Below are 25531 nucleotides of genomic sequence, written 5' to 3' on the forward strand. Positions count from 1 at the left end.
CACAGCTTTGGCACAGCAAAGGAAACTATCAACAAAACTAAAAGGCTGCCTACTTAATGGGAGAAGAGACTGGCAAATGATATATCTGATACGGGGTTAATATCTAAAATATAAAAAGAACACATATAACTCAGCAACATCAAAAAATAAACAACCTGATTGAAAAATGGGCCAAGGATCTGAACAGACATTTTTCCAAAGACATATAGATGGCCAATAGGCACATGAAAAGATACTCAACATCACTAATCAACAGGGAAATGCATATCAAAACTACAATGAGATATCACCTCACACCTGTCATCATGGTTATTACCAAAAAGACAACAAATAACAAATATTGGTGAGGATGTGGAGAAAAGGGAACCTTCATGCACTGTTGATGGGAATGTAAATTGGTGCAGCCACTATGGAAAACAATATGGGGATTCCTCAAAAGATTAAAAATAGAACTAGCATATGATCCAGCAATTCTACTCCTGGCTATTTATCTGAAGAAAACAAAAACACTAATTACAAAAGATATATGCACGCCTACATTCATCGCAGCACTATCCATTAATAGATGAATGGATGAAGAAAATGTGGTATACACACACACACACACACAATGGATATGCTCAGCCATAAAGAAGAATGAAATCTTGCCATTTTCAGCAACATGGATAGACCTAGAGGGTATTATGCTAAGTGCAATAAATTAAACAGAGAAAGACAAATACTGTATGATTTCACTTATATGTGGAATCTAAAAATAAAACAAATGAACAAATGTAACAAAACAGAAACAGAATTATAGATACAGAGAACAAACAGGTGGTTGCCAGAGTGGAGAATGTGGTGGGGGAAGGAGAGAATTGGGTGAGGGAGATTAAGAGGAACAAACTCCCAGTTGCAAAATAAGTCAAGGGTATGAAATGTATGGTGTGGGGAATATAGTCAATAATTACGTAATATCTTCGTTTGGTGAGAGATGGTAACTAGACATCCTGGTGATCATTTTGAAATATAGCAAAGTATGGAATCACTATGTTGTGTAATAGGAACTAACATAGTGTTGGGAGGTCAATTATACTTCAACAACAAACAAAAAACACAGAAGAGACCAGATTTGTGGTTATTGGAGGAGCCGGGCCAGGGGAGGGGGAATTGGATGCAGGTGGTCAAAAGGTACAAGCTTTCACTTACCAGATAAATAAGTACTAGGGATACAGTGTACAACATGATAAATATAATTAGCACTGCTGTATGTTATATATGAAATTTGTTAAGAGAGTAAATCCTAAGAGTTCTCATCACAAGGAAAAAATTTTTTCTATTTCTTTAATTTTATATCTATATGAGCTGATGGATAGTCACTAAACTTACTGTGGTAAACATTTCATGATATATATGTCAAACATTATGCTTTACACCTTAAACTTATACAGTGCTATATGCCAATTATATCTCAATAAAACTGGGAAAAAAGCATTGACATGTTAAAAAAAATAGATAAAATAAAATAAAGCCAGTATTTCATTTTACTTTAGGGCAGTGAAACATTACACAATTCATTATAAAATCATCTGAATCAACCAACCAAATATAAATTTTCAGTTGATAGGAAAAATAAAATTAACTTATTAGTAAAAAAAGAACACAAATTGCTGTTATGGCTGTCAAAGTTGTTTAACATATAAAAATGAAGTAAACCCATGGCAGTGAAATTTGGGGATGAATGGGCACGTAACATTCATTATGATTTGAATTAAGGAGATATACTGTTTCAAAGCTCAAGGGAAAACAGGTACCCCCCCCACCCCCCCAATAATATTTAGTTCCAGAAGATTTATATGCTTAATTTTAAAACATAACATTCTCTTAAAACATCAAATAGTTATCTTCAATTCAAGCCAAACCAGCAATAATAATAATAATAACAATAATAATGCTATGTGTTTACATAATCATTGTTCAGGCTTACAATTTCTATTAATACTTTATTTTATTGTTTTTTTAATTAAAATTATACTGTTCAAATTAAGTCAGACATGAAATTACCTTTGCAAGAAAATCACTTTGGTGTATTATTTAAACCTTTGAGGATAAAATGCATGTAAGTTCTTCCAATCATGCAGAACTAACAGGACATCTGAGATGTAAAATGGACATTTATTTTTATTATTTTCAATACAAGATCAGAGTTACAATAAGTTTCTCAGAAACTATTGTAATAAATTACTTCATGGTACAAAACTGCCATAGAAATTTTCCTGGTGAATGGCAGATGGGGCAGCTAAGTTTCACATGCTTATTTCCCAAAGTGGTATTGGTAGAGGAAAACCTAATTTCTAAAATGGGGATATGTTAGAAATGTAATACTTCTTTTTGCATGATGTTAATCATTTCTCTCTAAATTAACCAAACTAATTAATTTGATGTAATAGGAACTGATGCAAACGGATTTCATTATCAAGGTAATCTAAGTATATGAAATTCTATCTCTATTTAAATTGATTCCCTTTGAAATTTTTCTGTAAATAACACAGCTTCACCAGAAATGCTCACAGGGACTGATTCATAGATGTAATAGTATTACAACTGGACAGACTAAAAAATAAATAACATAGAAAAAAATAATCAAGGGTAAATGTCCTGGCTCTACCCTCAAATCATTTAGTAGTATCAGAACTAGCTGTGCTCACTGTTATGCTCTTCACCTTCAAATTATTTAGAACAGTGACATTCTAATTCGTGAGTGTCAAGTAAGTCCCATATGAGCGTTGCTTCTGAACTAAGCTTAAATATTCAATGCTTAATCTTGATCTGGCAATGCTGCTATTGTGGTTGTTTTATGACTTGATCTGCACCAAAAGTATAAAAAGAAAAAAGGTGAAAGTGGGGGGTGGGGAGGCGTGGGCGGGACTACCTTTATTATCTTGGCAGACAGGCAAATTTTTCCCTTAGAGCTAAACAAATTCTGCATACTCAACTGTCAAGTTATCTTGAGGTGAAAGATTTACAGGAGCAAAGAGACAATTATGTGAGCAAAGATCTGAAAACCTAGAGCACATGAAATCATTTGATGTCGCGTTATCAGGTCTCTTCTTTTACCTGTACAGCTATGTAAGACAAATCACTCTGTTCACTCTTGATATCCCAGTCCTCATCTGTTTCTGAGTCACTGGAGTAAGTGTCAAAGAGGGAGGACGTTCTACACCACAATTCATCAGTCTGAGTAGTTGCATTACATAGTCGTGTTCCAAACACTTTCACTTTGGCCTGAATACCTGAAGGAGAATAAACACAATTACCTATGAGTTAGAATTTGCTTTTCATATACAAAAGACCAATTCAATTCATCAATCAACTGAAAAGTCAAAACTTACCCACACTGTAGTGAGGGGGAATCTTCAGAGATATTTGTGTACTTTTGTGCACTGGGCCTTCCTCACAGTGAGTAGGTACTGAAGTGACATCATTAGATAGATTATCAGCATGGACTTGTGTTTGTAAAACTTGATTTTCATGTGCAATCTAAAAATATAAATCAGAGGAGAATTATACTGAAGGTAAGGCCTTCTTTATATGGTTTTATCTCCTAAAAGTTACAAACAGTGAAAGAGTATAGATAATACTTTTCAAGGTCACATATTAGGAAGGCTGGAATTTGAACCCAGGCAAGCTGGCTCCATAGTCCAAGTTCATAAGAAGTCTGCCATACTGTCCTTTACTATTTCTAAGTCTATTTCTAAGCATTGTGGTCAAGCAGAAATCTATATGCTATTAAGCTATTTGCTGACAACCCATTAAATTTTCCCTAAATCAACAGCTGGAAGAGATAATACTAGTAGTATTAAATGATTATAATAGCATTAAGTATATCATCGCAAAGCAGTAGCATCGTTCTAGAAAACCTAATCATCAGTCCTTTATACATGACAGAGAAATAATTTAAGATAATATGCTTTAATGTTTTTATGCTTTCCTGAGAAAAGTTACAATGTGAAATGGAAATTTTGATTTATGGGAGAAGTAAGAGGTAGAAAGGAGGAGAATTTGGATATTCAGAAGGTAATGTAAGACTGAGTACCTGGAAATTATGTGGAAGAGGCTAAGAAAAGATATCTGGAAAACGTAAGAGGGCCTGTGGGAAGAAAAAATAAGTGATAGAGAAATGAAAAAAAGTACTTTGTAATTTTACCTAGACCATTGAAAAAAAATTTTAGCAAGCATCCTTTGTTGCTGTAACACAGGCTATGAATGCCCAAGTTAAAGAAACTTTATGAAGAAACTTTTGTGAAGAGTCCCTTTGTAACATGAAGAATTACACCTAATATTTTTGAGGATTTAAATAAAAATTGAAGTCTTTATCTTTGTGTTTATAGTTATGGCTAATTTGACAGCTAATCTACTTCTACTTTTAAGCCAAGCATTATAAAGGTCTAGAATAAGTATATATTTCTTTACAAAACAGATGTACTCCTGATAAAATGGAGTTTTAGGAATTTATTCAGGCTTTAAAAAATAACTTTTGTTCCCTTTATAACAGTAATACATTGTATCACTGAGGAAAATTTGCACCATACAGAGAAGCAAAAAGAAAAAAAAATTAGCCATAATCCCATCATTCATAGCTAACAACTTCATATTTTGGTATTATTTTTGTCTTTTTCTATGTATTTTTTAAAATTGGGAACACATGTTTTATAATCTTGTTTTCCTCTTTAATCCATCATGTTTCTATGTTATTAAATATTCTACATATAATTTTTATGGCTGCATACAATCTATTGTACAGATATACTGTAATTTATTAAAACAATACATAATATTAGAAATCTTTGAACAAAAATTTTTGTGTACATACACAATTACTTCTTTATATTAAAAATTTAAGAAACAGAATTTCCAGATATGTATTAATCAACTGGAACAAGAAAATTTTAGAATGAGGCAGAGAAAGACAAAAGGATAAAGGCTATAGAAAAGGTCATAAGAGATAAAGCAGAAAAGATGAAAAAGCATAATGTATAATATCAGTTGTAGTCCCAAAGGAAAAGAAAGAAAATGGGACAGAAACAATATTTGAACAAATAACACCTGAGAATTTACCAAAATGAATACAAGGCAGTAAGACATGGTTTCACAAAAGTACTAAATGTATTCACTAAAATAAAAACAAAGGAAACCATATCTTTGCAGATTACAGTAAAACTGGAAAACAAAGAGAAAAACTTAGGAGCCAGAGGAAAAAACATACATTGTCTTCAAAGGGGCAACCATAAGACACAGTAAGGCTTAAACTCTTAAGGATACACAAAGACTAAAATAAAAGGGTGTAAAAAAGATCTAATATGCTAACACTAACCTACAGAAAGCTGGTGCTGCTATATTGGTGCTATATAATAACACAGCTTCAAAATATATAACACAAAAATTGTTAGAAGACTAAATATGTAAATTAAAAACCGAGGTGGAAGATTTTTAACACACCTCTCTCAGTAACTAATAGGCAGGCAAAGATTCCATAGGGATATAAGAAATTTAAACAACATGATTAATAGACATATATGGAGAATTGTACCCAACTGCAGAACACACATTCACCTCAAGTACATATGGAACATTTATAAAAACTAACCTACGTTAGGCCTAATACAGTTTCAATAAATTTCAAAAGATTAAATCCATATGCTGTATATTCTCTGGCCACAGTGTAACTGACCTAGAAGTCTATAACAAAAATATAACTACAAAGTACCTGCATGTTTGGAAATTTTTAAATATACTTCTAAGTAACCCATGATAAAATTACAGTGGAAATTAGAAGATATTTTACACTAAATAATAATAAAAATATTCAAAGTCTAAAATGTGTGGGATTCAGTTAATGTCACACTTAGAAGGGCATTTATAGTCTTAATGTACATAATAGTATAGAAAAAATTAATTAGTCTTAATTTAGACTGCAATATTAACACCATTCAAAAAATTATTTCACAAAATATTTCTAACGTATCTTCAATTCAGGAGTTTTCCCTCAAACAATAAACTCTACTGAATTCTACATTTGGGAAATAAGCGTCAAACTTAGCTGTCCCATCTGCCATTCACTATGAAAATTCTGGAAATCAATGATCCAATTTAATGCTCAAGAAGTTAAAGAAAGAATGGTAAATAAAAATTGAAAAAGTACAGAGATGAGAGAGTGAACTGTAATGTAAATGATGGACTTCGAGTTATAATGGTGTGTCAGTGTAGGCTCATCAATTGTAACAAATGTACACTCTGGTGGGGGATGTTGATAATGGAGAAGGCTATGAATGTGTGGGGGCAGGGGGTGACTGGGTAATCCATCTTCCCCTCAATTTCGCTGCGAACCTAAAACTTTTCTAAAAAAATAAAGCCTTAAAAAATTAAAGAAAAATACTGGAAATCTTTTAATATGCAGCTCAATGTTCATAGCAGCATTATTTAAAATAGCTAAGACATGGAAGCAACCTAAGGGTCCATCAATGGATAAGGAAGATGTGGCATATAAACATATAACATTACTCAGCCATAAAAAAGAATGAAATCTTGCTATTTGCAACAACATGCATGACCCTGAGGGTATTATTCTTAGGGAAATAAGTTAGAGAGAGAAAGACAAACACTGCATATTTTCATTTATATGTGGAACCTAAAAAATAAAACAAATGAAGGAATATAACAAAACTGAAACAGACTTGCAGATACAGAGAGCAGACTAGCAGTTACCAATGGGGAGAGAGGTGGAGGGAGGGGCAAAATAGGGAAAGAGGATTAAGAGGTACAAACTATTGGGAACAAAATAAATAAGATAAAGAGGGCAGACAGCAGAAGCAAGAAGAACTACAATCCTGCAGCCTGTGGAACAAAAACCACATTCACAGAAAGACAGACAAGATGAAAAGGCAGAGGGCTATGTACCAGATGAAGGAACAAGATAAAACCCCAGAAAAACAACTAATGAAGTGGAGATGGGCAACCTTCCAGAAAAAGAATTCAGAATAATGATAGTAAAGATGATCCAGGACCTCAGAAAAAGAATGGAGGCAAAGATCAAGAAGGTGCAAGAAATATTTAACAAAGATCTAGAAGAATTAAAGAACAAACAAACAGAGAGGAACAATACAATAACTGAAGTGAAAACTACACTAGAAGGAATCAATAGCAGAATAAGTGAGGCAGAAGAACGGATAAGTGACCTGGAAGACAGAATGGTGGAATTCACTGCTGTGGAACAGAATAAAGAAAAAAGAATGAAAAGAAATGAAGACAGCCTAAGAGACCTCTGGGACAACATTAAATGCAACAACATTCACATTATAGGGGTCCCAGAAGGAGAAGAGAGAGAGAATGGACCAGAGAAAATATTTGAAGAGATTATAGTCAAAAACTTCCCTAACACGGGGAAGGAAATAGCCACCCAAGTCCAGGAAGCACAGCGAGTCCCATACAGGATAAACCCAAGCAGAAACACACTGAGACACATAGTAATCAAATTGGCAAAAATTAAAGACAAAGAAAAATTATTGAAAGCAGCAAGGGAAAAATGACAAATAACATACAAGGGAACTCCCATAAGGTTAACAGCTGATTTCTCAGCAGAAACTCTACAAGCCAGAAGAGAGTGGCATGACATATTTAAAGTGATGAAAGGCAAGAACCTACAACCAAGATTACTCTACCCGGCAAGGATCTCATTCAGATTCGATGGAGAAACCAAAAGCTTTACAGACAAGCAAAAGCTAAGAGATTTCAGCACCACCAAACCAGCTCTACAACAAATACTAAAGGAACTTCTCTAAGTGGGAAACACAAGAGAAGAAAAGGACCTACAAAAACAAACCCAAAACAATTAAGAAAATGGTAATAAGAACATACATGTCGATAATTACCTTGAACGTGAATGGATTAAATGCTCCAACCAAAAGACACAGGCTTGCTGAATGGATACAAAAACAAGACCCATATATATGTTGTCTACAAGAGACCCACTTCAGACCTAGGGACACATACAGACTGAAAGTGAGGGGATGGAAAAAGATATTCCATGCAAATGGAAACCAAAAGAAAGCTGGAGTAGCTATACTCATATCAGATAAAATAGACTTTAAAATAAAGAGTGTTACAAGAGACAAGGAAGGACACTACATAATGATCAACGGATCAATCCAAGAAAAGATATAACAATTATAAATATTTATGCACCCAACATAGGAGCACCTCAATACATAAGGCACCTGCTAACAACTATAAAAGAGGGACTCAACGGTAACACAGTAATAGTGGGGGACTTTAACACCTCACTTACACCAGTGGACAGATCATCCAAACAGAAAATTAATAAGGAAACACAAGCATTAAATGACACAATAGACCAGATGGATTTAATTGATATTTATAGGACATTCCATCCAAAAACAGCGGATTACACTTTCGTCTCAAGTGCGCATGGAACATTCTCCAGGACAGATCACAACCTGGGTCACAAATCAAGCCTCAGTAAATTTAAGAAAAGTGAAATCATATCAAGCACCTTTTCTGACTGCAACACTATGGGATTAGAAATCAATTACAGGGGAAAAAACGTAAAAAACACAAACACATGGAGGCTAAACAATACGGTGCTAAATAAACAAGACATCACTGAAGAAATCAAAGAGGAAATCAAAAAATACCTAGAGACAAATGACAATGAAAACACGATGTTCCAAAATCCATGGGATGTGGCAAAAGCAGTTCGAAGAGGCAAGTTTAGAGCTATACAAGCCTACCTCAAGAAATAAGAAAAATCTCAAATAAACAATCTAAACTTACACCTGAAGGAACTAGAGAAAGAAGAACAAACAAAACCCAAAGTTAGCAGAAGGAAAGAAATCATAAAGATCAGAGCCGGAATAAATGAAATAGAAACAAAGAAAACAATAGCAAAGATCAATAAAACTAAAAGCTGGTTCTTTGAGAAGATAAACAAAATTGATAAACCACTAGCCAGACTCATCACGAAAAAGAGAGAGAGGACTCAAATCAATAAAATTAGAAATGAAAAAGTTGAAGTTAAAACAGACACCGCAGAAATACAAAGCATCCTAAGAGACTACTACAAGCAACTCTATGCCAATAAAGTGGACAACCTGGAAGAAATGGACAAATTTTAGAAAGTTATTACCTTCCAAGACTGAACCAGGAAGAAATAGAAAATATGAACAGACCAATCACAAGTAGTGAAATTGAAACTGTGATTAAAAATCTTCCAACAAACAAAGTCCAGGACCAGATGGATTCAAAGGTGAATTCTATCAAACACTTAGAGAAGAGCTAACACCCATCCTTCTCAAATGCTTCCAAAAAATTGCAGAGGAAGGAACACTCCCAAACTCATTCTATGAGGCCACCATCACCCTGATACCAAAACCAGACAAAGATACTACAAAAAAAGAAAATTACAGACCAATATCACTGATGACTATAATGCAAAAATCCTCAACAAAATACTAGCAAACAGAATCCAACAACACATTAAAAGGATCATACACCATGATCAAGTGGGATTTATCCCAGGGATGCAAGGATTCTTCAATATATGCAATTCAATCAATGTGATATACCATATTAACAAATTGAAGAAGAAAAACCACATGATCATCTCAATAGAAGCAGAAAAAGCTTTTGACAAAATTCAACACTCATTTATGATAAAAACTCTCCAGAAAGTGGGCATAGAGGGAACCTACCTCAACATAATAAAGGCCATATACGACAAACCCGCAGAAAACATCATTCTCAATGGTGAAAACCTGAAAGCATTTCCTCTAAAATCAGGAACAAGACAAGGATGTCCACTTTCACCACTATTATTCAACATAGTTTTGGAAGTCCTAGCCATGGCAATCAGAGAAGAAAAAGAAATAAAAGGAATACAAATTGGAAAAGAAGAACTAAAACTGTCACTGTTTGCAGATGACATGACACTATACATAGAGAATCCTAGAGATGCCACCAGAAAACTACTAGAGCTAATCAATGAATTTGGTAAAGTTGCAGGATACAAAATTAATGCACAGAAATCTCTTGCATTCCTATACACTAATGATGAAACATCTGAAAGAGAAATTAAGGAAACACTCCCATTTACCACTGCAACAAAAAGAATAAAATACCTAGGAATAAACCTACCTCGGGAGACAAAAGACCTGTATGCAGAAAACTATAAGACCCTGATGAAAGAAATGAAAGATGATACCAACAGATGGAGAGATATACCATGTTCTTGGATTGGAAGAATCAATATTGTGAAAATGACTATACCACCCAAATCAATCTACAGATTCAATGCAATCCCTATTAAATTACCAATGGCATTTTTTTACAGAACTAGAACAAAAAATCTTAAAATTTGTATGGAGACACAAAAGACCCCAAATAGCCAAAGCAGTCTTGAGGGAAAGAAACTGAGCTGGAGGAATCAGACTCCCTGACTTCAGACTATTCTACAAAGCTACAGTAATCAAGACAATATGGTATTGGCACAAAAACAGAAATATAGATGAGTGGAACATGATAGAAAGCCCAGAGATAAACCCACGCACCTATGGTCAACTAATCTATGACTGAGGAGGCAAAGATATACAATGGAGAAAAGACATTCTCTTCAGTAAGTGGTGCTGGGAAAACTGGACAGCTACATGTAAAAGAATGAAATTAGAACACACCCTAACACCATACACAAAAATAAACTCCAAATGGATTAAAGACCTAAACTATAAAATCTTAGAGGAAAACATGGGACAAACACTCTTTGACATAAATCACAGCAAGATCTTTTTTGATCCACCTCCTAAAGTAATGGAAATAAAAACAAAAATAAGCAAATGGGACCTAATAAAACTTTTGCTTTTGCACGGCAAAGCAAACTATAAACAAGACGAAAAGACAACCCTCAGAATGGGAGAAAATATTTGCAAACGAATCACGGATAAAGAATTAATCTAAAAAATATATAAACATGGGCTTCCCTGGTGGCGCAGTGGTTGAGAGTCCACCTGCCGATGCAGGGGACACGGGTTCGTACCCCGGTCCGGGAAGATCCCACATGCCGCGGAGCGGCTAGGCCCATGAGCCATGGCCGCTGAGCCTGCGCGTCCGGAGCCTGTGATCCGCGACGGGAGAGGCCACAACAGTGAGAGGCCCGCGTACTGCCAAAAAAAAAAAATATATATATATATATATATATATGTGTATATATATATATATGTGTGTATATATATATATATATAAACAGCTCATGCAGCTCAATATTAAAAAAACAAACAATCCAATGAAAAAATGGACAGAAGACCTAAATAGAGATTTCTCCAAAGAAGACCTACAGATGGCCAAGAGGCACATGAAAAGCTGCTCAATTTCACTAATTATTAGAGAAATGTAAATCAAAACTGCAATGAGGTATCACCTTACACCAGTTAGAATGGGCATCATCAGAAAATCTACAAACAATAAATGCTGGAGAGGGTGTGGGGAAAAGTGAACCCTCTTGTACTGTTGGTGGGAATGTAAATTGATACAGCCACTATGGAGAACAGTATGGAGGTTCCTTAAAAAACTAAAAATAGAATTAACATATGACGCAGCAATCCCACTACTGGGCATAAACCCAGAGAAAACTATAATTCAAAAAAACATATGCAGGCCAATATTCACTGCAGCACTATTTACAATAGCCAGGTTATGGAAACAACCTAAATGCCCATCAAATGGATAAAGAAGATGTGGTACATATATACAATGGAATATTACTCAGCCATAAAAAGGAAAAAAATTGGGTCATTTGTAGAGACGTGGATGGATCTAGTGACTGTCATACAGGGTGAAGTAAGTCAGAAAGAGAAAAACAAATATATGTGGATATATGTGGAACAGATAAACCAGTTTGCAGGGCAGAAATAGAGACACAGATGTAGAGAACAAATGTATGGGCACCAAGCGGGGAAAGCCGTGGGGGGTGGTGGTGGTGGTGTGATGAATTGGGAGATTGGGATTGACGTGTATAAAATGGATGACTAATAAGAACCTGCTGTAAAAAAACCCAAATAAAATAAAATTCAAAAATAAATAAATAAATTAGATACAAGGATGTAATGTACAGCACAGGCAATGCAGCCAATACTTCATAATAACTTTGTATGGAGTCTAATCTATAAAAATATCGACTATGTTGTACACCTAAAACTAATATAATATTGTAAGTCAACTGTACTTCAATTAAAAAGAATACTAGAAGTCTGTTAAGAAATGTAAGCAGTTGGGAAAAATTTGAAATATTTGGTAATTCAATATTTTGTCTTCACAAAAGCAAGTTAGTTATCCTTAAGGTCTCCTTTGTTTGAAATACTACATCTGAATATGTAAAGATATCCTAGTGTTTAAGTGAAGTTTTCACATTTTAACAAGTTTGTTTAATGTTAAAACATATAGGAAGAAGATGGCGGAAGAGTAAGACGCAGAGATCACCTTCCTCCCCACGGATACACCAGAAATACAGCTACACGTGGAACAACTCTTACAGAACACCTACTGAACGCTGGCAGAAGACCCCAGAACTCCCAAAAGGCAAGAAACTCCCCACATACCTGGGTAGGGCAAAGCGGAGAGATTCCCGCACAGAGGATCGGTGCCGAGCGGCACTCACCAGCCCGAGAGGCTTGTCTGCTCGCCCGCCGGAGCGCGCAGCGCTGGAAGCTGAGGCTCGGGCTTCGGTCAGAGCGCAGAGAGAGGACTGGGGCTGGCGGCGAGAACTCAGCGTGAAGGGGGCTAATGTGCCACAGCTAGCCGGGAGGGAGTCCGGGAAAACTCTGGAGCTGCCGAAGAGGCAAGAGACTTTTTCTTCCCTCTTGGTTTCCTGGTACGCGAGGAGAGGGGATTAAGAGCGCTGCTTAAAGGGGCTCCACAGACGGGCGCGAGTCGCGACTGAAAGCGCGGAGCCCAGTGACAGGGCGTGGGACGCTGGGGCTGCTGCTGCCGCCGCCAAGAAGCCTGTGTGCGAGCGCAGGTCACTGCCCACACCGCCCTTCCGGGAGCCTGTGCAGCCCGCCACTGCCGGGGTCCCGGGATCCAGGGGCGGCTTCCCTGGGAGAACGCACGGCGCGCCTCGGGCTGGTGCAACGTCACGCCGACCTCTGCCGCTGCAGGCTCGCCCCGCACTCCGTGCCCCTCCCTCCCGCCCGGCCTGAGTGAGCCAGAGTCCCCGAAGAGGCTGCTCCTTTAACCCTGTCCTGTCTGAGCGAAGAACAGACGCCCTCCGGCGACCTACACGCAGAGGCGGGGCCAAATCCAAAGCTGAGACCCAGGAGCTGTGAGAACAAAGAAGAGAAAGGGAAACCTCTCCCAGCAGCCTCAGAAGCAGCGGATTAAAGCTCCACAATCAACTTGATGTACCCTGCATCTGTGGAATACATGAATAGACAACACATCATCCCAAATTGAGGAGCCCGGAGTCAGTGCTGTGCCTCTGAGGTGGGAGAGCCAACTTCAGGACACTGGTCCACAAGAGACCTCCCAGCTCCACATAATATCAAACGGCGAAAATCTTCCAGAGATCTCCATCTCAACACCAGCACCCAACTTCACTCAACGACCAGCAAGCTACAGTGCTGGACACCCTAAGCCAAACAACTAGCAAGACAGGAACACAACGCCACCCATTAGCAGAGAGGTGGCCTAAAATCATAAAAAGTCCGCAGACACCCCAAAACACACCACCAGACGTGGACCTGCCCACCAGAAAGACAAGATCCAGCCTCATCCACCAGAACACAGGCACTAGTCCCCTCCACCAGGAAGCCTACACAACCCACTAAACCAACCTTAGCCACTGGGGACAGACACCAAAAACAACGGGAACTACGAACCTGCAGCCTGCAAAAAGGAGACCCCAAACACAGTAACATAAGCAAAATGAGAAGACAGAAAAACACACAGCAGGAGAAGGAGCAAGATAAAAACCCACCAGATCTAACAAATGAAGAGGCAATAGGCAGTCTACCTGAAAAAGAATTCAGAATAATGATGGTAAAGATGATCCAAGATTCTATTTCCCAGATCCAAAATCTTGGAAATAGAATAGACAAAATGCAAGAAACAGTTAACAAGGACCTAGAAGAACCAAAGATGAATCAAGCATCGATTAAAAACACAATACATGAAATAAAAAATACTCTAGATGGGATCAATAGCAGAATAACTGAGGCAGAAGAACAGATAAGTGAGGTGGAAGATAAAATAGTGGAAATAACTGCTGCAGAGCAAAATAAAGAAAAAAGAATGAAAAGAACAGAGGACAGTCTCAGAGACCTCTGGGACAACATTAAACGCACCAACATTCGAATATAGGGGTTCCAGAAGAAGAAGAGAAAAAGAAAGGGACTGAGAAAATATTTGAAGAGATTATAGTTGAAAACTTCCCTAATATGGGAAAGGAAATAGTTAATCAAGTCCAGGAGGCACAGAGAGTCCCATACAGAATAAATCCAAGGAGAAATACGCCAAGACACATATTAATCAAACTGTCAAAAATTAAACACAAAGAAATCATATTAAAAGCAGCAAGGCAGGGCCTCCCTGGTGGCGCAGTGGTTGAGAGTCCGCCTGCCGATGCAGGGGATACGGGTTCGTGCCCCGGTCTGGGAGGATCCCATATGCCGCGGAGCGGCTGGGCCCATGAGCCATGGCCGCTGGGCCTGCGCGTCCGGAGCCTGTGCTCCGCAACGGGAGAGGCCACAACAGTGAGAGGCCCGCATACCGCAAAAAGAAAAAAAAAAAAAAAAAAAAAAAAAAAAAAAGCAGCAAGGCAAAAACAACAAATAACACACAAGGGCATCCCCATCAGGATAACAGCTGATCTCTCAGCAGAAACTCTACAAGCCAGAAGGGAGTGGCAGGACATAATTAAAGTGATGAAGGAGAAAAACCTGCAACCAAGATTACTCTACCCAGCAAGGATCTCATTCAGATTTGATGGAGAAATTAAAACGTTTACAGACAAGCAAAAGCTGAGAGAGTTCAGCACCACCAAACCAGCTTTACAACAAATGCTAAAGGAACTTCTCTAGGCAAGAAACACAACAGAAGGAAAAGACCTACAATAACGAACCCAAAACAATTAAGGAAATGGGAATAGGAACATACATATCGATAATTACCTTAAATGTAAATGGACTAAATGCTCCCACCAAAAGACACAGATTGGCTGAATGGATACAAAAACAAGACCCATATATATGCTGTCTACAAGAGACCCACTTGAGACCTAGAGACACATACAGACTGAAAGTAAGGGGATGGAAAAAGATATTCAATGCAAATGGAAACCAAAAGAAAGCTGGAGTAGCAATTCTCATATCAGACAAAATAGACTTTAAAATAAAGACTACTAGAAGAGACAAAGAAGGACACTATATAATGATCAAGGGATCGATCCAAGAAGAAGATATAACAATTGTAAATATTTATGCACCAAACATAGGAGCACCTCAATACATAAGGCAAATACTAACAGCCATAAAAGGAGAAATCGACAGTAACACACTCATAGTAGGGGACTTTAACACCCCACTTTCACCAATGGACAGATCATCCAAAATGAAAATAAATAAGGAAACACAAGCTCTAAATGATACCTTAAACAAGATGGACTTAATTGATATTTATAGGACATTCCATCCAAAAACAACAGAATACACATTTTTCTCAAGTGCTCATGGAACATTCTCCAGGATAGATCATATCTTGGGTCACAAATCAAGCCTTGGTAAATTTAAGAAAATTGAAATTGTATCAAGTATCTTTTCCGACCACAATGCTATGAGACTAGATATCAATTACAGGAAAAGAGCTGTAAAAAATACAAACACATGGAGGCTAAACAATACACTACTTAATAACGAAGTGATCACTGAAGAAATCAAAGAGGAAATTAAAAAATACCTAGAAACAAATGACAATGGAGACACGATGACCCAAAACCTATGGGATGCAGCAAAAGCAGTTCTAAGAGGGAAGTTTATAGAAATACAATCCCACCTTAAGAAACAGGAAACATCTCGAATAAACAACCTAACCCTGCACCTAAAGCAATTAGAGAAAGAAGAACAAAAACATCCCAAAGTTAGCAGAAGGAAAGAAATCATAAAAATCAGATCAGAAATAAATGAAAAAGAAATGAAGGAAACGATAGCAAAGATCAATAAAACTAAAAGCTGGTTCTTTGAGAAGATAAATAAAATTGATAAACCATAGCCAGACACATCAAGAAAAAAAGGGAGAAGACTCAAATCAATAGAATTAGAAATGAAAAAGGAGAAGTAACAACTGACACTGCAGAAATACAAAAGATCATGAGAGATTACTATAAGCAACTCTATGCCAATAAAATGGACAACCTGGAAGAAATGGACAAATTCTTAGAAATGCACAACCTGCCAAGACTGAATCAGGAAGAAATAGAAAATATGAACAGACCAATCACAAGCACTGAAATTGAAACTGTGATAAAAAATCTTCCAACAAACAAAAGCCCAGGACCAGATGGCTTCACAGGCGAATTCTATCAAGCATTTAGAGAAGAGCTAACACCTATCCTTCTGAAACTCTTCCAAAATATAGCAGAGGGAGGAACACTCCCAAACTCATTCTACAAGGCCACCATCACCTTGATACCAAAACCAGACAAGGATGTCACAAAGAAAGAAAACTACAGGCCAATATCACTGATGAACATAGATGCAAAAATCCTCAACAAAATACTAGCAAACAGAATCCAACAGCACATTAAAAGGATCATACACCATGATCAAGTGGGGTTTATTCCAGGAATGCAAGGATTCTTCAATATACGCAAATCAATCAACGTGATACACCATATTAACAAATTGAAGGAGAAAAACCATATGATCATCTCAATCGATGCAGAAAAAGCTTTCGACAAAATTCAACACCCATTTATGATAAAAACCCTGCAGAAAGTAGCATAGAGGGAACTTTCCTCAACATAATAAAGGCCATATATGACAAACCCACAGCCAGCATCGTCCTCAATGGTGAAAAACTGAAACCATTTCCACTAAGATCAGGAACAAGACAAGGGTGCCCACTCTCACCACGCTTATTCAACCTAGTTTTGGAAGTTTTAGCCACAGCAATCAGAGAAGAAAAGGAAATAAAAGGAATCCAAATTGGAAAAGAAGAAGTAAAGCTGTCACTGTTTGCAGATGACATGATACTATACATAGAGAATCCTAAAGATGCTACCAGAAAACTACTAGAGTTAATCAATGAATTTGGTAAAGTAGCAGGATACAAAAGTAACACACAGAAGTCTTTTGCCTTCCTATACGCTAATGATGAAAAATCTGATAGAGAAATTAAGGAAACACTCCCATTTACCATTGCAACAAAAAGAATAAAATATCTAGGTATAAACCTACCTAAGGAGACAAAAGACCTGTATGCAGAAAATTACAAGACACTGATGAAAGAAATTAAAGATGATACAAATAGATGGAGAGATGTACCATGTTCTTGGATTGGAAGAATCAACATTGTGAAAATGACTCTACTACCCAAAGCAATCTACAGATTCAATGCAATCCCTATCAAACTACCACTGGCATTTTTCACAGAACTAGAACAAAAAATTTCACAATTTTTATGGAAACACAAAAGACCCCGAATAGCCAAAGCAATCTTGAGAACGAAAAATGGAGCTGGAGGAATCAGGCTCCCTGACTTCAGACTATACTACAAAGCTACAGTAATCAAGACAGTATGGTACTGGCACAAAAACAGAAAGATAGATCAATGGAACAGGATAGAAAGCCCAGAGTTAAACCCACAGACATATGGTCACCTTATCTTTGATAAAGGAGGTAGGAATGTACAGTGGAGAAAGGACAGTCTCTTCAATAAGTGGTGCTGGGAAAACTGGATAGGGACATGTAAAAGTATGAGATTAGATCACTCCCTAACACCATACACAAAAATAAGCTCAGAATGGATTAAAGACCTAAATGTAAGGCCAGACACTATCAAACTCTTAGAGGAAAACATAGGCAGAACACTCTATGACATAAATCACAGCAAGATCCTTTTTGACCCACCTCCTAGAGAAATGGAAATAAAGACAAAAATAAACACATGGGACCTAATGAAACTTCAAAGCTTTTGCACAGCAAAGGAAACCATAAACAAGACCAAAAGACAACCCTCAGAATGGGAGAAAATATTTGCAAATGAAGCAACTGACAAAGGATTAATCTCCAAAATTTATAAGCAGCTCATGCAGCTCAATAACAAAAAAACAAACAACCCAATCCAAAAATGGGCAGAAGACCTAAATAGACATTTCTCCACAGAAGATATACAGACTGCCAACAAACACATGAAAGGATGCTCAACATCTTTGCTCATTAGAGAAATGCAAATCAAAACTACAATGAGATATCATCTCACACCAGTCAGAATGGCCATCATCAAAAAATCTAGAAACTATAAATGCTGGAGAGGGTGTGGAGAAAAGGGAACACTCTTGCACTGCTGGTGGGAATGTGAATTGGTACAGCCGCTATGGAGAACGGTATGGAGGTTCCTTAAAAGACTACAAATAGAACTACCATATGACCCAGCAATCCCACTACTGGGCATATACCCTGAGAAAACCATAATTCAAAAAGAGACATGTACCAAAATGTTCATAGCAGCCCTATTTACAATAGCCCGGAGATGGAAACAACCTAAGTGTCCATCATCGGATGAATGGATAAAGAAGATGTGGCACATATATACAATGGAATATTACTCAGCCATAAAAAGAAATGAAATTGAGCTATTTGTAATGAGGTGGATAGACCTAGAGTCTGTCATACAGAGTGAAGTAAGTCAGAAAGAGAAAGACAAATACTGTATGCTAACACATATATATGGAATTTAAGGAAAAAAAATGTCATGAAGAACCTAGGGGTAAGACAGGAATAAAGACACAGACCTACTAGAGAATGGACTTGAGGATATGGGGAGGGGGAAGGGTAAGCTGTGACAAAGTGAAAGAGCGGCATGGACATATATACACTACCAAACGTAAGGTAGATAGCTAGTGGGAAGCAGCCGCATAGCACAGGGAGATCAGCTCGGTGCTTTGTGACCGCCTGGAGGGGTGGGATAGGGAGGGTGGGAGGGAGACGCAAAAGGGAGGGGATATGGAAACATATGTATATGTATAACTGATTAAATTTGTTATAAAGCAAAAAAAAAAAAAAGTAATAATAATAAAAAAACATATAGGAAAAGGTCTATGTTAATCATTTTAGCTCAGTAATGTATAAATCTAGTGTATCAATTAAAAATCAAAGCTGAACAAAATAATTTGAGGGGAAGAAATAATAATAGAAATAAAAAGAAAACAATATCAGAGAGAAGATCAAAAGGCAGAGTTCACTCTTTGAAAAGACTAATAAAAATCAATAAAAAGAATGAAAAAGCAAAAATTACTAACAGATCATAAAGAATTTTAAAAGATAGAGTATCATGAACACTTTTGTGTCAATATGTTTAAAAATTTAGATTAAACTGACAAATTTTTCGAAAAATACAACTTATCAAAATGGATATAGAAACAGAAAAACTCTGAATAACCCCATAACTATTAAAGAAATTGAATCCATCATTTAAAAGTCTTCTCACAAGGAAAACTCCAGGACTAGTTATCTTTTTCAGTGAATTCCACAAAATATTAATATCAAATTTATTAGTGGACATATAATGCCAATTTATATAAACTTTTCCAGAGAATGATGAAAGAGGGGACAACTCCTAACTGGTCAGCATAATCTTGAAACCAAAACCTGAAAAAGGCATTTCAAGAAAGAACAGGTATAGACCAGTTTTGCCTATAAACACATATGCAAAAATTCTAAATAGAATGTTAACAAATCAAATTAAACAATACCTAAAAGAATAATACACCTTGGCCAAATTGGGTTTGCTTCAGCCATGCAAGTTTGACTCTATATTTCAAAACCAGGCAATAAAGTTCACCACATTAACAGAATAATAAGCAAAATATGTGATCATTAATAGGTTCAGAAAAAGCAACTGAAAAAATTCAACATCATTTATGATTTAAGTCTGTACCCAAAACTTGGAATAGAGGGGAACATTTCTTTTTATGGTAAGAGCAGTTACCAAAAGAACTATAGCAAAAATCATATCAAATGGTGAAATATTAATGACTTTTCCTTTGGAAATAGGAATGAGAAAAGGATTCCCCATCACTTCTTCTGTTTCCCATGCTGTACTAGAAGTTCTAGCTAGTGCAATAGGAAGAATAAGAAATAAAAGCATAAACATCAAAAACTATATGCATATATTTCTTATACATGTAGAAAATCCAAAAGTATCTGCAAATTACCAGAATAAATGAGTTTAACAAGGTTTCTGGTTACAAGGTCAAGAAAAATCAATTTATCCACATACATTTATAGAAAATAAAATTTTAGATAATACTATTTATAATAGCAAAATCAAATAGGAACAAATCTAATGAAATATGTACAAGACCTCTATATAGAATGCCTTAATGTTTTTAAGAGAAATGTAAAAACCCAAATAAATGGAGGGTTACATTATGTTCATGGATTGGAAGAATCAGTATTGTCAATATGCTCTTTCTCCCTACATTCATTTAAAAATTCAATGCACTCTCAGTCAAAATCCCAACAGATAATTTGTGGAAATTGATGAACTAATCCTAAAATATATATGGAAATTTAAAGAGCCCAAAATAGCCAAGACATCCATGAAGATGAACAAGGTAAGAGGAATTAATCAACTGGATATTAATTTTGGGGGAGGGGGCGTACAATGACCATTTGCTTTATTTCTTCTGCTCTGTGATTTTTAATTTCAATAGTAACTTCCATATAAAGTAAAACTACTTGATTACCTCAACTTTGGTTTAGATTAAGGTCTCATAAAGAATTTTAGCAAGTACATTTAAACTAATACCATAAAACACAATCATTATTGAAAATAAGCATTTGTCAGAAAAATATGCCAACTGGATATTAATTCTTAACATAAGCTATAGTACTGTGATAATGGTGTAAGGACAGGTAAACATAAATGGAACAGAATTTTAAAATGTCCAAACAGACTAATGTGTATATGAAAACGTGATTTATGACAAAGCTGACACTGCAGGACAATGAGGAAATGCTAGCCTTTTCAATAAAAGATGCTGAGTCAATTGGGTATCTATATGAGGAAAAAATGAAACAAACTCCACTTCATACACAAAAATCCATTCTGAATGGGTTGTAGATATGAATGTAAAGACTAAAAACAGTAAGTTTATGGAAAACAGCAAAGTAGCATGCTTTAAGCATTAAGCATACAGAAAAAGATGGTTAGGTTGGCCTACATTGAAATTAAGAACTAAGTACACAGGAAAAAAAAAAAAAAAAGCTCAGTACATCAAAAGACACTATTAAGAGTGAAGAGGAGAAGGTAGTTAAAGCATATTTAACTGATAAAGGACTTGAAGACAGAATTTATTAAGAACTCTATATCAACAAGAAAAAGACAATCCAACAGAAAAATCGGCATATCGCCAAAGAGGCTATCCAAATGTTCAATTAACATTTGAAAAGTTGTTCCCTTCCTAATGTCATTTATGAAATGAGAAAGCAAAGTAAACCACCATTACACACCCTTCAAAAAGACTCAATGTGAAAGACCGACAATCCAAGTGTAGGCAAGAATGTGAAACAACATAAACTCTCATCATGCTTCTAGTAGTGTAGATTAGTACAACTATTTTAGAAAATTATCTGGTATTATTTACTGAAGTTTAATATAATACCATGTCCCAGAAATTCTAGGTATACAGCAACAGAGACGTGTGCACATATGAAAAAAGACATGTAGAAGGATGTTTACAGTAGGATTACTTCTAATAGCCCCAAAATGATAACAACCCAAATGTCCAACAACAGAAGAGACAAAAAATTTTTTTGGTATATTCGTACAATAAACTGCTATATAGTAATGCAAACATATTACTGCTATATGCAACAATATGGATGAATCTTACAAATATAATGTTGAACAAAAAAGCCAGGTGCAAGAAATGACTACAGTACGATTCTACTTACATCAAATTCAAAAGAAAGCAAACTTGGTTGCTTTGAGGATGGAGGAGGAGCTAGTCTTGGGCTCTTGAGTTGCTAGTAATGTTCTAATTCTTTGACCTATAGTAGTTACACATGTTCAGTTTCTGATAATTTAATGATTTAATAAGCACTTTCCTGTATTTTGCTATATTTGAATTAAAGTTTAAAACATACAGTTGGGTTAGAAAAACAAGGATACAAAATTAACAGTTAAGGAGAGACAATAATTCTAGCTATATGAAGCAAAATATCAGTGTATGGTGCTCATCAGAACCCCCTTTTTTCCTTGGAGGTGGCCCCTAATCTTTCCTCCAACTCCCTAAAGATAGGCTACATTCATACTTCTCTTTATCTACATACAGCACAAAACACCCAAAACAGTGTTTACAATAGCTCCTCAATAAATATTGCAGAGTGACTGGAAATTTGCTGTTTAGTCAGTTGGTCTTGGACAGAAAAACAGTGAGTGGGGGAAGGAGTTAAAGGTGGACCAAGTAAACTTTCTTAGAGATGCTACTGGGGTTCTCAATCCAGACCGGCTAAAAATTTATTGCTATCAAGTCTAAATAAACTTTTTAAACTTTATATAAAGTACTATTATTAAAACCTACACATAGTTTCCTAATAACTCAGCATGTATATTAATGTAATATGGATTGTTAGAAGTGTTGGCTGGATACATTTACTAATTGGAAAACAGAGTTGGTTATCTATTCGAGATTTCTCAATAGTTAGCCTTTGTTGTATTATAAGATCTTTGGTTGTTTTATTAGCCTGGCTTTTCTTCTAGCAATTTTTGATTAGATGGTAGAATTATGAGTAAGAAAAATGGTGTAAGGGTGTGTGTGGCACATGTTTAATATTTACCTCTTTTACTAAATATTTATATATATCTATATATAGATGTACATATATGGGCTTGGGTAAAGGTTAGCTAGGCAATGATGGTGGATAGATGGTTCAAGGAACAGGCAGATGTCTTGACTGGTATACAGCTTGGTGAGAAGGGAAACTGGCAGAGAACTGAAATTCTATTGTACTAAAAAAACTGTTCTCATAGTCACATAATCATTCCACAAATATTCATTGAATTCCTTAAATTTGCAAAATATTGTTCTAGGTGCTGGCAATACAATAGTGAACAAATCAGTTAAGATCCCTACTCTCACAGAGCTTACATTCTAATGTGAGGACAAACATTAAGCAAATTATACAATTATTTCATGACAACTGTGATGAGTGCAACTGAAGTATATGTGCTAATGAAGTGTATGAAGAATGAGAATATATAATTAGGGAAGCAAAAGGGAAGGATGTTTGAGCAGATTTTTAAAGTAAAAGGACTCAATTGATGATGATGGGAAATGGCAAGGGCATAATTCCAGGGCAGTACATGAAATAATGGAGAAAAGGCTTATTGGTAGCAAAGAATACAGTATGTTCAAAAATTGAAAAGATCAGCATGACTGGTACACAGCGAGCAACAAGGATGGTGGACTGGGATAGGATTGGTGTGGTAGGCAGGGGCAAATAGTATGCGGAGACTTGTAGATTGTGTTAATATTATTCTTCATCCTAACAATTGCAGGGTGTCATTAAAGGGTCTTAACCATCCACCCCAATGTAGGAAGCAGGTTGGTATGGCAGAAGAGTTTCTGTCTGGCAATTAGACCTAGAGAAAAGGCTCTTGAGGAAATTAACCTCCTGGACTGGCTTTCTTGTGCATAAATATTGAGTCTGAACTAGATGAGCACTTAGGTTTCCTTCAGCTCTAAAATTCAACGAATACCTCTATATATTCAAAGCCAAAATGTCAGTTACAAGTCACCTGACTTCTTGGTGAATTCTTCCTATCTCTAAAACTGAACACATTTTCGATCCAATTAAGAGTCATAATTTAATCTATGTTATGGTGATACGGCTGAAGTTTGACTAACTCAAAGAAGACTGAGAAGTCTTCTTTAAGATGGGAAGTGGGCAAGAAGGCAGTAGTGACCAGATGCAAAATAAGTGTAATCGATGCTTATGAGTATCGAGGAAGTAGGCAGAAGAGAGCAAGATAGGAAAATTCAGCTCATTGGAACGATTTAATTTAAAGGCAGTCAGTCAAGAGGTAGTTTAGGAGTGGGAAGGGATCGTTTATCAGCAAGCCCCATCTTCATCAGCATCTCGTATCCCCCTTCCCCCGCCATTTTGACAGAATAGTTGATAATTCCTCAAGCTTATGTAATACGGTATGCAGAAACAGTTTCAAGCACCCCATTCCTTGAGATTTGCTCAAATTAAACACTTTCTATTTAAAAACTCAGGAGCGGAGAGTGAAGGCGACTATAATCTGAAGAACGAGAGAGAGAGACAGAGAGACAGAGAGAGACAGAGAGAATGAGTGTGTTTTGGGGAAGAGGGGGTAGAAGAAACTATAATTCCAGAGTGTTAATGCTAAATAGGCTCTTGGAGATCACTGAGTAAACAGAAACCTTCGAGGTGAGGTGACTTTCCCAAGACGACACTAAGTGGAGGAGCCTAGCCACAGACCCGGGGTCCTCCAACGACCCTCGGGGGACTCCTGGGTGGTCCTTTACCTGTGAAGCCGCAGCCCTCTTCCTGGCCCGGAGGAGTGTACAGCAGGCTGGCCCCGGGGCAGCCTCGGGCTGCCTGACTGCCTGGGGCTCTCCTCCCTTCTCGGGGCCGCCCGCTCCGTCTCCCTCTTCTTGCCCCTTAGGTGCCGGGGAGGACACCCGGTGCAGGGTGGGCACGGCGACCGCCACGAGCCTCAGGCGCTGGGAGAAGCGCAGGTTCTTCTGGATAACCGAAGAGACGTCAAAACAGGCGGGAGCAAAGTGGTCGGAGCAGATGACCGACCTGTCATTGCTCTCGTACCAGTCGGCGCGGCGGCCCCGCACGAAGCGGTCCCACAGCAGCCGCACGGCCCGGTCTTTGGGAAAGCGGAACAGCGACTTCCCGGACGTGGTGGTGTTGCCGCAGTGCGCGGCCACGCAGCGGGCAGGCATGGCAGCGGACTCCGGGTTGGGAAATGAGGGCCCTCCGCACGGCCGCGCACTCCCTGAGAACTCACCTGCCGGATTCCGCGTACGCCTTGTCTCCTTCCCCCACCTCCGGCCGGCGGAAGTGCCGAACTGCGGCCCCACCTGGGAAAGTAACCGGTTCTCGGAGATCCTCCTCATCTCTTCAGCTTCCCCTGAGAGCAGGTGGCCACCGGCAGTGGGATACAAATTTCGCGCGGGCCCAGCTGAGGTGGGCCGTAAAGAGGGACGGACCGGAAGTGCTGGTTGTCATAG

The 25531-nt window shown here is 37.3% G+C and overlaps 1 protein-coding gene across 1 annotated transcript; it reads right to left on the reverse strand.

Annotated features, from left to right (window-relative positions):
• Window positions 1-1348: 1348 nt before the first annotated feature.
• THAP10 (THAP domain containing 10) lies at window positions 1349-25482 on the reverse strand. The gene is made up of 3 exons (XM_082618521.1): window positions 24815-25482; window positions 3372-3519; window positions 1349-3272 (listed from the first exon to the last, which is right to left on the reverse strand). Exons 1-3 carry the CDS (start codon window positions 25415-25417, stop codon window positions 3079-3081), a joined length of 945 nt encoding a protein of 314 aa, XP_082474647.1. The 5' UTR covers window positions 25418-25482; the 3' UTR covers window positions 1349-3078.
• Between the last annotated feature and the right edge of the window lie 49 nt (window positions 25483-25531).

This window comes from Mesoplodon mirus (genome assembly GCF_964341445.2).
Source record: "Mesoplodon mirus genome assembly, chromosome: 4".
NCBI lineage: Eukaryota > Metazoa > Chordata > Mammalia > Artiodactyla > Ziphiidae > Mesoplodon > Mesoplodon mirus.

Coding starts and splice junctions, on each gene's coding strand:
- THAP10 (XM_082618521.1), bottom strand. CDS start 25,417: ATGAGGAGGATCTCCGAGAACCGGTTACTTTCCCAGGTGGGGCCGCAG. Junction 3,520..24,814: donor AGAGGGCTGCGGCTTCACAG/GTAAAGGACCAC, acceptor TTATATTTTTAG/ATTGCACATGAAAATCAAGT. Junction 3,273..3,371: donor TCCCCCTCACTACAGTGTGG/GTAAGTTTTGAC, acceptor ATTCTCCTTCAG/GTATTCAGGCCAAAGTGAAA.